Source organism: Lepisosteus oculatus, chromosome 1 (genome assembly GCF_040954835.1).
Source record: "Lepisosteus oculatus isolate fLepOcu1 chromosome 1, fLepOcu1.hap2, whole genome shotgun sequence".
NCBI lineage: Eukaryota > Metazoa > Chordata > Actinopteri > Semionotiformes > Lepisosteidae > Lepisosteus > Lepisosteus oculatus.
This window is the reverse complement of record NC_090696.1, coordinates 59,167,969-59,185,085: the sequence shown is the minus strand read 5'-3', so window position 1 is coordinate 59,185,085 and position 17,117 is coordinate 59,167,969. Positions and strand designations below refer to the sequence as shown.

Sequence of the window (17,117 nt, the reverse complement as noted above, 5' to 3'; positions counted from 1 at the left end):
AGATAATTCAATGGGAAACAAAGCTCTTTTTAGTGTTCGAGCTTCATAGAATTCAAGAATACCAAAACAGCCCTGTTGACTAATATTCACCTCATGGCTTGAGACTCATCCAGTGTGTCTTTGCTTTGCTGGACCTCAGAGTTACCTTTGACACATCTAATCCAGCAATCTTCCTCAACCGTGCAGAGACCTATGTTATATTCTCTGCAGTTGCTCTTAGGTTGGCTCTTTTATCTTTGTAGACAACTGCACTTCGTGAAAGGAAGAGCAACATCTAATACCTCTCTGTTTGGTAACGTTCATTATCGGGCCTTCTTCAGCATGTACATACTACCACTTGGTCAGGTCATCCGTGACTGTTGCGTTAACTTTCACTTAATTTACACTGAAGACACTCAGATTTCTGTGCAGCCTAAGGCAGACATGGACCTACAGATACAGGTAGGTATCACTACTCTTATCAAATAAAACAACTTGGAGGCAATAATATTTTTGCCACTCAATAACGGGTTCATTGGTGACCTGCATTTTGAGATGCCAAGACAAGACATCTGCTGTATGTGATGTTTCGTTTCAGAAATAACTGAAAGGTGGGTATAAAATTATCATTAATAGCCACTGTGCCATGTGTGGAAGTATTGCGTATAGTTCTCATATCCAGTGGTCACTTCTAAACACCTATTCATGGTAATAACAGAGAGTGACTGGAGCGGGACTCAAGACTATAAAAACTTTCTGCGAAACTCATTTCAAAACCTTCATTGTTACGCCTGGGCAGGGGGTGGCTCAAAACCCTCAGGAAACCCTATAGGAAACGAACATTCCCACGAGCGAGAGAATGTTATTGAGAATGTGGAGCTGAGTGCGCAAGCCAGGTACCCAACTGTCCCATTCCAGGTCCATATAAATATTCTAGACACCACTCTGGAAGACATTGAGCATATAGTAGATTAAGGATCTGATCGCCATGTGTCTGTCAGCCCACAAACCGTCATCCTGACCCTTTGTCTTCAAGACCCTAGCAATCCCTCCAGGATCCGCTGAAGACTTAGCTTCAGCACTTCTGAGTGCTTCCAGACACCCAGAGGCTTTCTTGCTTCACCGGCCACAAAAGCCACATCAATTTTCTTTCTCAGGCCTCGGCCTTGACTCTGCTCTGCTGCACTCTTTGGCTGCCTTTGGCAAGCTCAAACCGAGCCTCTCTTTCAATCTACGAAAACTTCTGAAGAGACACAAGCTCACACAGTTGGGTTTGGTCTGAAAAATACCCTGCAGCACACAGCCACTTCACTGCCTGAAACCCGCCGTATTACTCCATCACCGTCTGCAGCGCCTTGCTAAGTCATAACAACTGCGTGGTGACTTCTTGCATATCTGCAGGAGCACCACACAACAAGCACAACAGGATGATGCCTTTAGCATGACCATGAATGGCTTGTAGATTGCATCAGCTATCCAGCTGAAAAATCTTGTTCTTCTCAAGCCTGTACCGCCCTTCTTTCAGCTGCTTAATATGGACCGCCATGCCTATGTGTTCCATATAATGGACTACTGTAATACACTGCTTGCTGGAAATTCTAAGCACACTATAAATAGACTTCACTAAACTCAAAACTCAGCTGCTAGAATCTTAATCAGTTTTAACACGCATATGAATATCACTTCAGTTCTAACCTCCTTGCATTGACTTCCAATGTCAAATACAAAGAACAGACACCCTCCTTTCTAATTCAAGGACTTTCACTCCATCTCAACAGCTCTGCTCCTTAAATTTTGATGACGTTTGTGTCCCTATAACAAGTACAAAACAGTGAGCAATAGGGCTTTCAACAGAAATGCATTTAAACTGTGCAACACTCTACTGTACAAGCTTCCACATCTGACTTCAGAACCCATTAAAAATATATCTCACCAAGGTGGTGTTTCCTGTCTTTAGCTGCTGTTTTCAACATGCTCTGTCTACATACAGTATTAACTGTTGATCTGTTATCTCTACTGTAAAGCATGTGTGAGATGCCTTCCGAAGACTGTAAATAATTCAAATTTGTCAACTTGCTTACTAACAACCAGTCATATATAAACAGTCAAAGCTAAACTTACCATTGGAGGATCTGAGTAAACAGTATATCATAACTCCTTAGTGTGTCTAAATTGTTTAAGACTTTTGCACAGGAATATATATACAGTAATCATGACTACAATTAGATTTAGTATACCAAATGTGATCACGCTATTGAAATGACGCATAGAAACGAATTATAAAGACTAATTTATAATTTCTAGAAAAAAAGGTACTATATGCACACTATGGTGTGGTCTGTTCAGAGTTGATTTTCATTATTATTATTCTTCTTCTTCTTTTTCACAGCCTTAGTCCCAGACTGTCCTGGGGTCAGCTGCTTTGGTTGCTCTTCTCCACTTGTCTCTGTCGAGCACATCTTCCTCACTCACTTCACATACCTCCATATCTTTTCTCACACAATCTATCCATCTCTTTCTAGGCCTGCCTCTTCTTCTGTTACCTTCCACCTCAAATTCCATTACCCTCTTTGTTACTTCCTCAACGTCCCTCCTCATGATATGTCCATACCACCGTAACCTCGCCTCTCGCATCTTCTCAACCACATCCACCACCCTACATCGTCTACGGATTTCTTCATTTCTTTCTTTCATTGACATAAATGTATAAAAATGAAGAAAAAAAAAATTAAGCTGAACAGATATTACCATTATTCTTATGTAGAAAGTTCTGATATATTTAACTGTTTCCCAGACATACAGAGCAGCAGCCTGCCGCAGACCAAGAAAAGGTTGAGGCACGATGAAAAGCTCAAGGAATTTGATCCTCCACACTGTTTTCTCAACGCCAGGGCCTTAATTTGTCACCAAGTACAAGGAAGCAAAACAAAATCAAGCACAGAAAACAAATCCACTTTTTTTAACAACATTAGAAAGTTTTTTAAAAAAGAAAGATATTTGGGTCATATAGATCATTTGGTTGCTGATAAGTAATCTGAGAATTTTATCCAGACATTTCTCGAAAGACCCAATGGTATTAGCTCCGACAATGTACAGAAGCTTTAGACCTCCATAAGCTTCTGTATAAACACATGCCTCATGTTTTAGGTTTATTCTCCTAAGATTTCACTTCTAAACTCTTTTTCCATGTTTCAATGCTGATTTTGAAAAAATACATTGAATTCACAATACCACTGAGGATTTTTAAACATTTTTATACATGTAGTTTAAGCCTAACGTTCACTGTTCAACCCTACACGATTCAGTGAATGTAAGGACATTTCTTCAAGTGTAAGAATGAACCTGTTTACCCCATTTGGGAAAATTCCAAAGCAGGAATACGTCTTTTCATAACATAGTAACCAAATCTGTAAATATAAGACTAAATGAGGTATTATTTATGGATTGTACAATTGATTTAACTCCTGGGGTGGCACAGTGGTGCAGTGGTTATCATTGTTGCCTAAGTAATGGGGACCTAGGTTCAATCCTGTACCTAGGGTGTCATCTGCATGGAGTTTGCATGTTCTCCCTGTGTTTGTATGGGTTTCCTCTGGGTACTCAGTCCAAAGACTTACTGTTACATTAACTGGCTTCTGGAAAGACTGGCCCTGGTGTGAGTGCGTGTGTGTATCTGTGTTTTTGTCAGTGTGTCCTGTTATGGGGGTGTCCAGGGTGCACCCTGCCTTTTGCCCATTGCTTTCTGGATTAGGCTCTGGCTTTCCCATGACTCTGTACTGGGTAAATCAGTTAGAAAATGGATGGACGGATTTAGCTACATATTACATTTAGCTAACATTTTCTTTGCCTTTTTTATTGTTGCCTCTACACACAAATACATTTTATTCATCGTTTTTTTTTTAGTTCAGTGTTTTCCATTTTATGTAGATTAAATATATATACTATGTAGTTATGTCTGTGCTTACTGCATGTAATATGCTGTACTTAATCTTTATTAAATGTCTGCTAAAACAGTTGTCTCCTGTAAAATTAAGTTCAAATGGTTTTGCAATAATGTCTGAATTCCTTCCTCTTATCAGTACTGTGTTGTGAAAGGAAGAACCTTCCGTTCTGTGAGTTGAAAAAAATCATCACTGTGTTGGTTTTTGTACAATGATAAACCTGAAAAAAAAACTACAAAAATTCAAGCCTAAAAGGCTGTTATATTTTCAATAATATCATGGTCGATTTACATTTGTGAAGCACAAAGTTATTTTGGTTTTTGAAAGGTGGGTTTTGTTATTTTAATAATAATGTCTGAAGATATCAATTCAACATGTGCACATATGACTTGTTCACAATGCTATTCTTGGCAAACTGTGTGTCTTCTGAACCGTACCAATATGTATAAATGTTCTCTGCTATCAAGCATGAGCAATCACCTAAAACAAACAAACGTTTTGTGATCACTCAGAGTATACAATGATAGAGCACAGAAGTATAGTTTACACTTAAGGGTTTCCTTCACACAGAAAGACTAAGGTTTGTTAAGGAATACAATCTGCATGTCACTACTGTATGTCAATACAGATGAGAACAGGGAAATATTGGCCAATTTAACCATGAATCCAATCTTTAATGACTCTGCTAATAACAACACTTATTCAATGGAAGCCAATTAATAAACTGGAAGATGTCAAGTTTCTGCCTTAAAAAAATTGACCAAAACTTTAATCAAGAACAGAGATGAACAGAAATGAAACCCAGTGCCGACTGAAACTCTACCTGGAGATCCCCATCTAAGAAGTAAGTCATGCTGAAGGAGAAGTGTGTTCAATCCAGCAGAAAAAGATCTTTTACAGTATTCAATTTAGGACTGCAGATTCAACTTTAATTAGACCAGTCTGTGCAATCCCAGAGTAGACTTTAGCATGGAGCCAAAGGTAATTTAAAGTCAAAAGATGCATACTCTTACACACAATGCCTTTAATGACCAAATAGTCAGGACCTCACTTTAATGTCTCATCGGAAGGACCTGACTTCCTACAGAATAGTGTCATCATACTAGAGCACCTTTTGTTTTTAGTTCTAGTCCAGCCTTTATTAAAATACACATGTTTGATGTGCATAGTAAATATTTTTGACATAAAGATACTCATGTTAAAAAGAAAATATAAATATATAAAGGTATACAGTGTTTATAATGCATTTAAGATTATTTATTTCTGATCACCTGCTATCCCCTCCAGCTTCTAAAACTCCAACAAAACCTTGTTCTAACCTACATACTGTATACTAGGGCTTGATCCTATCACAACTTATATTTTATTTAAAGGCCTTCTCTCATTTGTCATCCTTCTAAATTTCTTAAAATTAATTGTTAAGCACTCATCTCCGATTATATGGATCACATTGCCTATCATACTATTAGTTGCCTGATTAACCTTCATGGTGGTTGATCACTGTGCCTACAAAATTTCCTTTCTGACAGGCTCTTTTGCTTTGCTTTGTTTAATAAAGAAAGACATATGCAAATACTCTTGCAATGTGAAAATACTATTTACCCTTGGTCTAAATGCAGACTGACAAAACAGTTATTTAAAGATTCACTTACAGTGCACAGTTTGAGTATTCAGTAACATTATTTAACATCAACAAAGTGTAATGTTTTCTTCTGGATAAAGTTTTGTATTTATGATTTAGAATTATTGTGCTGACATTTTCCAAAGGTCTTGTAACACACTGTAAGATGCCATTAGAAATTAAAGTGAGAAAAATATATAACGAAGGGCTGGCACAGTGGTGCACTGTTTAGCATTGCTGCTCTGTGGTGCTGAGGCCCTGGGTTCAATTCCAGACCTAGAGTGCTGTCTGTGTTGAGTTTGTATGTTCTCCCTGTGTTCATGTGGCCTTCCACTGGGTACTCTGGTTTCTTCCCACAGTCCAAAACAAACCGGTGTGTTATCGGCTTCTGGGAAAACTGACCCTAGGTACAGTATAAGTGTGTGTTTGTCTGTGTGTCTGCCCTATGATATCCAGTCCAAGGTATATCCTGCTTTGCAACTGCTGCTTGCCGGATTAGGCACTGGCTCCCCCGCAGACCTTAACTGGGAGAAGAGGTTATGAAATAGATCAATATAGATATATAATTAAACTGGGTTTTTAACCATTTCAGTTGTTCGGTTTCCTGTTATTGAAAATCTAACAGGTTGATGGTATTTTATTCATTGTCCCCTGTTAGATATCAGACTGTAGTCAGTCTGCCACACAGCTTTTTCACTTCATTGTTTATTTTTTTAGTTTTCCTCATTTTAGACTTAGTTGATTATAAATTCTCATGTCCAGCACATCCTACCGCATTTCTGAAAAGCTGAAATTAGGGACACTGGGGTTACCAACACGTCAATTTCAATCTCTTCTGCCTGTGTTTAAGTGAGGTGTCCTCAGTTTGTGTGTTTTGGGTTGTTCATCATTTTGCAGAGCTAACCCATCGCCCACGTGTCACCTTACTGAGGCTGTCACTGTCACACTAAGCTAAAGAAGATACGAAGTGTTAGAAACCACACACACCAACTGCACAGCAAATCAATGACAACGATATTTCAAACAAAACATGAGGCTCAAAATTGTTTGAAGCATTATGCATTACAAAAACACTGTGTAATCTTATCTGATGGGCTTTTAAGGAGGGCTCTAAAATTGCAAGTCCCCTACAACACACATCACCCATTTTCACACTCATTTTCATTGAATATGAAAAACAACTCCTACGTCCACTTGTACGTGAAATGTTTTTGTTTGTAAGAAAAACACAATAAATTTGAAATTATATCCAAAAAGACTGCATTTTGAAGAATAGTTTAGGATGATTCATAAAATTAGGAAGTATGAGACAGAGGATGTTTTGCAGCACATTACATCACATATTCCAGTCTGAAGCCCATCTTTTACAGGATGTTGAAGGATGTTTTGAGATCGAAATAACACAGTATGCTGCAAAATTCAAATTGCCACACACAATAGGCAGAAACACTTTGCACCAGGGAATGATTATTTTCACATTCACGAATCATCTGAAAATCAGACGTCGATTGTAGAATGTAAAAAACGCACGTGACAGAACCTTGAATCTGCCAAAATGGCTGATATCACAGCAGTTATGTTTACTGCTTCTTTGTCTATTGGCTGATGTAAGAATACAAAGTGTCTATATCGTAAGGGTTCTTGCTAACATTAAGGAAATTCAAGGGTTTTCATTAAATTTCAAGTGAATCAGACAGATAAGAGGTATTACAAATGAAGTGTAGGCTACCCATATTGTCTGCAGTTCAATTGTCTTTAGAAAATGTATTTTGACAATATCAGTGATTAGCCTATTACAGAAATCGATACGTGCACTGAAATAAAGAAGAATCTTATTTTGTAATCAAAGCATTAAGTTCTACATGCTATTAAGTGTTATTTATTATGTTAAAAAAGTGTCTAAGGGCTGACATGTACAGTACCAATCCCAAAATGCATGCTTTGTCCATCATTACCATACTCCATTGGTAGTAAAAATATCCCTTTATTACTTACACTGCTAACATTTTGGTTTCATTTCAGAGATCCTGTACTCAGCAACTGATATAAACAGTAACATTAACTAACTGCTACCTTTTGAGGTGTAATGTTCTGATTGAGTCCACAATGAAAGTGAGACTTGCACACGTGGTGTGGAGACATTTTTTCTTCCTTCATTCTTTAGTGTATATTTCTTCTGAACACTTTGCAGAGGTTCATTAAGTGTGCATGTTTCTGTTTATAGTTAGTTCACAACCTGCTTCTTGCTAAAAATGTGGCTTTGATGGTTGAGGACTTTTAATATGAATGCATGTTTTCTAAATTGTAATAAGACAAACTTTATTACAAATGTATGTTTCTATATAAAAACCTGTGAATACATCACTAGAAACAAAAGAGCACAATATTTATTTTTTTAATAAAAAATATCCATTATCTTTTGTTGTCTGTCAAATTAATTTAAAAAGTTTGCCCTTGGGTCTAAAAGTGCCACAGTGTTGTGGGCAATATGCTGATTTTATGTAGTGAATTGTGACACGTTACCCATCATACGCCAACTTGATAAACCAGCTCCAACTTAACTTTAAAATAAAAAGGAAATGTTTTTATATCATTTCAATGCTATACTGACATATTTAGCTATACAGACACTGAGGTAGGCAGTGTGTATGTCTATAAGTGATGAATGGTAAAGGTTCTGATGGCAATGTGTGTTAGAGGCAAAGACTGCATCTTAAACTAAAAGTCAAAATATAAACATGTTGATGTTACTTCCTACAGGGCAAGGGGATCTGCCATCACAAGCTTCTCACATTCCTGTCTCTACTTTGAACGACAGGACGTCTTACAGAATAGTCAGAGCCTGGGAAATGTTCCGTGTTCTGTAAATATACTGTAACGCTACGGGCCCCCCCACCATCGGAGACTCAAACTCGGGCCTCCGGCCCTGTTAAAAGCGAAACAGGGACCCAGCCTCTTGAGCCAAAGGGAAATCTCCCCTCAGCCCAGCAGCTGCAGTCCCTGCTAATCACAGGGAAGGGCAGTGACGTCAGCACTCTGGTAAGCCAGCTCTCACAAGCAATGGAGGCCATGTTCATTACACTATTTTAAGTCTGCTACACCCATGCTATGATAAGAGTTTCTCTAACACCACCAGTCTCCCTCAGTGGTGTGCAACGTGTACCTGGACTTTACACCCAGAGACACCTGCTCATACAGGCCGAGTCTGAAGAGCGTGCTAGCTATGCAGCCCAAGTAAACTGACTATAACAAGCTGATTCACCTCTGTCATCTCTAAAGGGGGCCTGGTTAGAATACCACTATTCCAGCTGAGCTCCACCAGTTATTGCAGGAATGGGTAGCCTTGACAAAAAGATAAAATCTGTTATACCACACTGCAACAAATCAGCAAACACAAAATTTTGCTAACACATGCCAATTGGTAATTGTCTTGTATGCCATCAAGAGACTGAAGCAGCCACAATGAAGATATAGAAGAGCTGCTGCAAACCTGAAATCTCTTACAGGTTAACAGTAGGAAAAGCTCATGCTGAAGTCATGCTCTGTATGTTGCTTAATTAGACCAATTTAACACTGTTTCAAAAGTGTAAACTTAATGATATAATGGCTTAAAACCCCTTTCTGGAAAGGCACTTATGAAAAACAGAGACATTTATGTGAAAGAATATTGTTATGTTGAGGAATGGTATTTTAATTTCTAAAGAGAAAATGGAAGATACTATGTTACTGTATATTCATAGGATCAACAAATTCATAGGATCCTTCAATTATCATGTCCCAGTAAATCAAAAGGGATCCCTTTTTTTTTTACTTACTGCTTACTAAACAAATAAAAGAGGAGATATTAACAGTTAATATGCAATAAAACAAGAAAACAATAAACAAACGTGATGTCTGTAGTTTAGGCTCTTTTGCACAAGACAAGCAATTGGAACATCTGTACAGTACTTACCTCTGGTCTACCCTCATAGTATGTCAGTTTTGCTTTTGTCAATACGAAGACCCTCTCTTTAAAGTTGAGAGGAGAAGTGCGTTTCTTTTGCTGAGACCGCTTTATCAGAGTTTCTTCTAGGATTGGCTCGGAATTCATCTCCAGCTCCGGGGCACTAATCCTGCCATTGAACGTGCAATCTGGAGAGCTAAAACCCAGAAACCAAAATATCACCCTGTGGATTCAATGTCTTCAAAGATTGAAATTCAGGTTGTCAGAGGTAGCCTACTTCCTGGTTAATCATTAAAAGATTGTCGATTAAACACTCATTAGATTACTGAACAGGTAATAAATGATTACACAGGCAGCCCACATAAAGACTGACTGAATTAGAGCATAATGTCACTGGAACGCAAACTGCACGTTTTCCTTTTTTTGGCTTCTTACTTTAAAACGGGTGTGTCACATCTCGCAGAAGTATTTAAATTATTAAAAATACAAATATCATTATTGAGAACTTCACTTGCCAGGATACAATTTACTCACCAAACAATGTCTATGTGCATGTTAAAGTTTGAACAACAATGTATAACATTTACCGAGAAAACAACTATTTTTAGTTGCCTGCATTTAACTAAGCAACTGTATAGGCAAAAGCCATACTGTACCTCCTTATCCATTAAACATCGAACAAAGCTGAAAGAATAATTATTCGTACTTCCTTCTTTTTATTTTGCAAAACGATCGCAATTAGGCACAACATACTGTAAGGAACTTTTAGCAACAAGTACGAACTCATACTGATAATCTATTACAAGTATCCCACTCATTATTGATTTCAGACCCGACAAAATCTGAATAAGTCGGGGGGCAGACAGTATTATATCTACCAGCCCACAGTCTCGACACACCTGTCTACGGACTGATGTCTGCGGTTGCGCTTGCGGTACCATTCCATATCCTCGGCATGACCGATCCACACAGCTCATGTGACTAGAACTACTGTTCATAAAACCCAGGAACGTCCCAGATCCACCTTGTTTAAACTTATGCCCTGTATCTGTGCTAATGTTTGACCACACTGTTAATGATTAACGTGTTCCTCGTAGTATAATTAGTTTCATATAATAGCTGTTATTACCTGACTCATGAAGTTCAAGAATCCCTGATCCCCTACCGCAGGTTTCGTTTGATTTTTCTTTCGAGCACTAACCCGACCACCTTGTGAGGGAAGGCGAATAGACTGGTGTCAAAAATGAGGAAACGGCGTCTGTGAAGTATTGGTCTCGTTAACTTTGCACTCACTACAAGGAAGTTGTGAAACCCTGCAGAACATTCTCACGCATTTTTACTGGGGCGCTGCAACCTATGAGGAGTAATACGTTCATGTGACCACATTAAAATAGACTCTCGAACATATTAAGTGTAAAATATCCACATGTAAGTATGGTGTTGCTGTTACTGTACATTCAGGATATTTGGTAGAACAGGCAGGACGGAGGGATGGAATGTCATTACCTACTTACATTTTTCACAATTTCGATTTCCTTTTTACATCACCGTCCACCCTCGAAGGCAACAGACAGCTTACCCTGCACGAACTGAAATAATAAAAACACAATCTGTTAGTAAGAACTAAAATAAGAGCTGGTACTTTCGGTTCCTCCTATAATCGGAAAAACAAATTATCAAAGAAAATGTTCACCTCCACATTTTTTTTCTGGCTCGTGTGGCGAATGGTTCACACAACCAACGTGCACTCCTGCGATGAAGACAGCAGGTATAAGACTGAGACTGAATATCTGTTTTCCCAAGAAAAGCTGTGAATACATTTCACACGTAAGATGTTAAGAAATAAAAGCGAAACTGAAAACCCCCCGTTGCTGTTTGACTTTTTAAATGTGCTTGTTGAAATAGCTACACAACAACTGTCCCTTTTTTGCCTGCACACTGTGACAACCTCCAGGATCAGGAAAACTGTACTATCACAGGCTATGGTTTTTAAATACAAAGCAGCATACATTTTAATTGGAAGAAGACTAATTGTTCTGTGAAATGCTGCTCTCAGTCATATTAGCACTTTGCAACAACTTAAAATTCTTACTTAATTCTATGTATTTCATACAGAGGGTTAGGATTGTAACACAACGGGGGCTTAGGCGGGCGCCCTTGCCGCATCTGTTCGGCCCCTGCACCGTCCGGGGCTCGAACCCGGGACTTCCGCGTCTCTCTGCAGTGACCTAGCCCCGTGAGCTAAAGAGAGATCTCTCTACAGCCCAGTAGCTGTGGTCCTGCTATCACAGGGAAGGGCAGTGACGTCACCCGCTCTGGTACGCCAGCTCTTACACACAGTGCTTGTCAGCCGTAAGCGTTACACTCTCCCCCGCTTAAATCGCCGTCCCCGGCGAAGGGCTATCCCATCCCACTACTGACACCAATGTAACACAACGGGGGCTTAGGCGGGCGCCCTTGCCGCATCTGTTCGGCCCCTGCACCGTCCGGGGCTTGAACCCGGGACTTCCGCGTCTCTCTGCAGCGACCTAGCCCTGTGAGCTAAAGAGAGATCTCTCTACTGCCCAGTAGCTGTGGTCCTGCTATCACAGGGAAGGGCGGTGACGTCACCCGCTCTGGTACGCTGGCTCTTACACACAGTGCTTGTCAGCCGTAAGCGTTACAGGATCATCCTGGAGGCATGAGGTCCAGGTGTATTTTCGACTTTTAAGATAAACCAGTTGTACTTATTTTGGAATAAACTGTGCGGACACTCATATCTGCAAATCTGTTGACTGAACTTCAGTCAGTCCTTTTGAGCCACCCTGTTTTGAAGACTTCACATTACTTTAAATGTGATGTAAGGAGTCATGCAAACACTATTTCTTTCTGTTTTGTTTTATGATCCAAATAACCTGACCTCTTGAAATAATGTTTGTTTGGTGGTTATAATGGTTAATAAGTGTTACTTCACCAACATTTTATGAATGGCAGCTTTACAAGCAACATCACCTAAACCATCAGGACTGAAGGAACCATCAGAGCCCTATAGACCTCGACAGCAATTAAGCCAAACAGAAGTAGAGTTTTAATCCCAAAACAGCAATTTCTCTGTGGTTATTGGCAATACATGTATTTTATGTATTTCATAATACAACACATTATATCTGTTTATATTTGTTCACATATAAAACCATTCGTTGCTTAGACTGCATTGTGACTGGAACATTCTTAGAACATTACTAAAAGCTTACCAAGTGGTCGCTTTTTGTCTGTGAAAAGGTCAATTTCTTGAACTGAGTGAAGAGCATATGTACTATACATAATTTTCTCATGACTGCACAATTAGAAAAACTCCACCTACTTTTTCTAATAATTAGAGTAGAACTTTAAAAGCAATTTGTGTCATATTTTCTGTCTCTTCATAAAAACCATCTAAGATCCTATTTTACATTCAAGTGAATTGCTAATTACATGTAAGTGTTAAACACCAACAGTCTCCTGTTTATTGGCATTTTAATACTTTTATCATACGTCTTCATCAGAATAGGAGCAATTTCTGCTTTGAAACAAAAATGAAATTTCCTTCATTTAACATCACGGCAGTGTACAGTATAATTTTTCAGAAGATTTATTCTTTCTGACTGTTTAAATGAAAAGATATTATCAGCTTCAGCTGATTACAGTCTTAATTTTAGATGTGTTCAGCTCTGTCTTTTTTTTGTACCACGGCCTTTGAGTCATTTGGTTTGGTCTACAAATGTATTCTGTGATTCTATTAAGTGCATATAATAGTTTCTGGGCAAAGATAAACCTTCTAGCAATTTGATAAAATCCTAATTCTAGTCCAATTTCATTTTAAACTACATAACTGTCATCTTTCTTTTCCATCCAAAATATCAATTTCTCATCCACTGCACACGAAATTGAACTCATTGTCTGATAGGGAAAGACTGTGTCAACTTTAGCAATGCCACTGCAAAATAATCCTGAATAATTATCCAGCCACATGTGGCACACAACAGAATCCCGCCCTTTTTTAAATGCACAGTATCTGGTACATGAGCCCTTGAATATGTATAATTAAAAAACATGAAAATAAACTTTTAGGGTAAAAGTGCACCAGACAAAGCATTTTGCCCCATCTTTTGCTTCCCTTTTCTGGAAGCTATTTTTAAAACTGAATGTAAGTGGTACATTCATCAATAAACAATGTGCAATGGGAACTCTTTGTTATTGTTGGGAGAAATAGGCAAGAGGTTTTGCGAGAAAAACCGAGGTGCAAATTTTTGCTGATGGAAAACACGTTCAAAGTAGGCCGGCTGCCTTGTAATTGTTTTGTCTTCAGGCGGTGACATAACTTGGTGGCTGAGAGGAGAATGCTGACCAAGCTCACAGCCATCATGAACAACACCTCTCATCCGCTTCATGGGACTGTTATTGGGCAGTGGAGCACTTTTAGCAACAGACTGCTCCAGCTACGGTGTTCAAGAGAACGTTTCCGCAGGTATTTCCTCCCGGCGACTGTCAGGGTGTATAACGCTGCCCTAGGCTAGGACTGTTAGCCCTTCATTTGCTCGTCTATGGACAGCATGTTTGCTCCATTGTACTTTTTGGACACTCAATCTGCATATACCTAAGCACATTTTGCACATATTTTATTGTTTTTACAGTGACTATGATCATATTTTGCACACACCTATGTATTTATTTTTATTTATTTACTTTATTTTATATTTATTTTGTACTGTACATATTCTAATGTTTCGTGTATTCTGATGTTTGTTTTTTGCTTGTCTTGGGCTGCTGTAACACATCAATTTCCCTTTGGGATCAATAAAGTCTTATCTATCCATCTAACTTTCCATTTCATAAGGAGCCAGTCTGCTGAGGATAAATCTGTGTAAAATCTCCCTGTAGCCTCTGTCCGTCTAGCTGGAGTACCACTTTTTAGTACTACTGTTCTATGGTGCCAAAGTTTATGACAAACATGAAAGCAGTATATTAATTAGGGTAACACTGAAGCCTATAGGAAGGAACGAGCTAGTGAGAGACCATGATAAGAGCAGAATTAATGCATCAGGATGTGGTTGAGGGTGTGATGAAAATAACAACATGATGTTTGTGGCCAAGCATGAGGTAGTTTGATTTCATGCTTTTACTTTAACATTGGTATTGCAATACAAGGGCAATACATGCAGGAGAAATAAAATACATTTTATTCATACAACATAATTCTTTGGACATTCGTTAAAAGAAATTCCCTCTGTGTACTTATATACAGTATAAACTGTATATTCTATTTTAAGATGTAAGAGCATTTTTTTTTGGGAAGCAATTAAGAAGTCTTACAAAATGCTAGGCTATATAGGTAAAAGCATAGAATTTAAATCAAGGTGTGTGATGTGAAAAATGTACGACAAAAAACAAACCCAGACATATATTTGGCACTTAAGGGAACATCCTATGTTAACTGAAAGAAATTAACCTTTTTAATCTTGAACAGAGAAGACTACGAGCTGACCTGATGCATGCACTTCTTTACCCAAAGGGTTGTGAGAGTATGGAACGAGCTACTCAGCCATTTTGTTGAAGTCAATACACTGGCTTCTTTCAAGAAACAGCTGGATAATATCCTTGGATCAATAAAATACTAACAAACAAATGGCTAGATGAACTATTCTTATTTGTAACTATTCTTTTTAAATCCTTTTTTTACTTAATGCAATCGAAATAAATAGATAAATAGATCCTTTATTGATCCTTTGAGGGAAATTGCAGTGCAACAGGAGCTTAACAAAGACAACACAGCAACAGTGTAACGAATGATACAATAATAATAATACAATACATACAATACAATCAGTACAGTGAGAAGTGCACTAAGAAGAGTTATGCACAGTCCAGAACACACAAAGAACAAAACAGAACAGTACACAAAAAAGTTGTATTGCACAATATAAATATAAATATAAATGTATTGCACAGGTCCCTGGCATATATTGCACAAAAACGGTTGTAAACGAGAAAAAGAAAAAGAACAGATGTATCAAATAGGGTAAGTGGTAATTTTAGAGAAATTGGAACATTTGGTTTCCTGAATCGTGATTAATGTTCTGTGAGTAGTGGTTCTCTGGTGTCTTTTCCTAGCACTTTGGAACTACCAGCTTGTCTTGAGTTGGAACATTATCAATTCTAAATTCAATGCAGCCAGTATCACATTGTTCCTCAAAGGAATCATTCAAATGTTTTTAGAAACAGTCAGATGCTTTTTTTCCAAAATGCAAAATCCAGCATAATACTGTCAATTGTAATATTTTGCAAACATTTATTAATGGGTGATTAAAGTCAGACATTATTTTAAAATATTTAATTAAGAAATTGCTGTATTCAACATGAAGCCTTTCTCCCACAATTCTACGTAAGTCCATATAGCTTCAAAATATAGTACTGTATTATGTATTTTTTCATTTATGTTTACATTTAAAGGAGAATATAGTATTCAAAAATTGAGAACGAAATTTTGTAGATTTTTGCTTTTGCACCAGACTCACAAATGTATTTTTGTTCAGGTTTGACTGTGATCTAATTTCATTTTCTTATTTTTTCACAGCTTAAACATTTGATTTGTGAACTGCATCCTGTACTGAATGTTGCATCCTCACCACTGTGATCAACTGAGGTCAGAGTCAATATGTTGTCTGTCAGCAGGCCAGATTGATAGACTGGCAGGCACAATGTTAGAAGACAGGAGGTAATCTGAAGTATGCAATCTGAGAGTGATGTATAAAAAACAGGTAGAGAGAAACTGTAACATAAAGGTTGGAAAAGGAACCATAGCCACCTGTCTCATTCATTAACCCTAACATTTAATTTTGAAGGAAAAGGAAATCTTTGATTTTAATCTGCATTTTGTCTCTTGACAAAACCGATAAGAAACATCCCAGTAGCCATAATAATTTGGTTAATTATCCAGTTTTAATCTTGGTTTCTAAAGGGTGATTGTGTAAGGAAACACCCACCTTAGTCAAGAGTAATGATTTATGCCCTGAGGAAATTGTAGCAATACTCATATTATTACAAGTCACAATATTGAAGACTTGTAAGAAAAGACAATGTATTTTAATGCAATTAAGTTGTAGCTCCCCGGAAAAAAAAAAAACTTTACACAAAGCTGATTAAGAGTTACTTTGGAAGAAATTGACAAAGTTACATATAAAACTAATTACAAAATATCACTGTTGCAGTTTTTCAAAAAATCCAGGTTTCACAAGAGCTGAACAGTTTCCTCTTACAACAACTGTGGGTTCAGATATGTTACAGGTTTAAGTTAAATGTGTGTAAGAGACTTAAGTTAATAGAAATCTAACATAACAAGCATATTTACAAAACCGACTGCGACTGCACTGCTTTGTGCACATTTTCAAAATTCATACTGCCCTTAAATAATGCATTTTCTGGAAAACAATATACTGGTGATAGCATAAATCTTTTCTTTCCTGATTTCAAAATATCCCTTCTAGACTGAATGTGGCTGCAGCTTTTCAACTGAGGATCTAAAAAGAAACATACATTTGTCAAGTATATTATTTTACTTTTTATCCAAAATTCTGAAATGTAAACGGTAGACTTCTTTTCACCTCTGATTCCCCCA

General features: G+C 37.8%; 1 protein-coding gene across 4 annotated transcripts in view; it reads right to left on the bottom strand.

The window, feature by feature from the left end:
• Positions 1-10,759, bottom strand: part of tec (tec protein tyrosine kinase) — a 43,267-nt gene extending 32,508 nt beyond the window's left edge. For 3 of the 4 annotated variants that reach the window (XM_069190817.1, XM_015345254.2, XM_069190822.1), the window contains exons 1-2: positions 10,384-10,489; positions 9,494-9,680 (exon numbers count right to left, since the gene is read on the bottom strand). In XM_069190817.1, coding sequence (XP_069046918.1) covers positions 9,494-9,680; positions 10,384-10,430 — 234 coding nt within the window. In that variant the 5' untranslated portion in view covers positions 10,431-10,489. Of the gene's footprint in view, positions 1-9,493; positions 9,681-10,383; positions 10,490-10,613 lie in introns of those variants that run through there. The other variant, XM_069190820.1, reaches the window with a different exon arrangement.
• Positions 10,760-17,117: the final 6,358 nt, after the last annotated feature.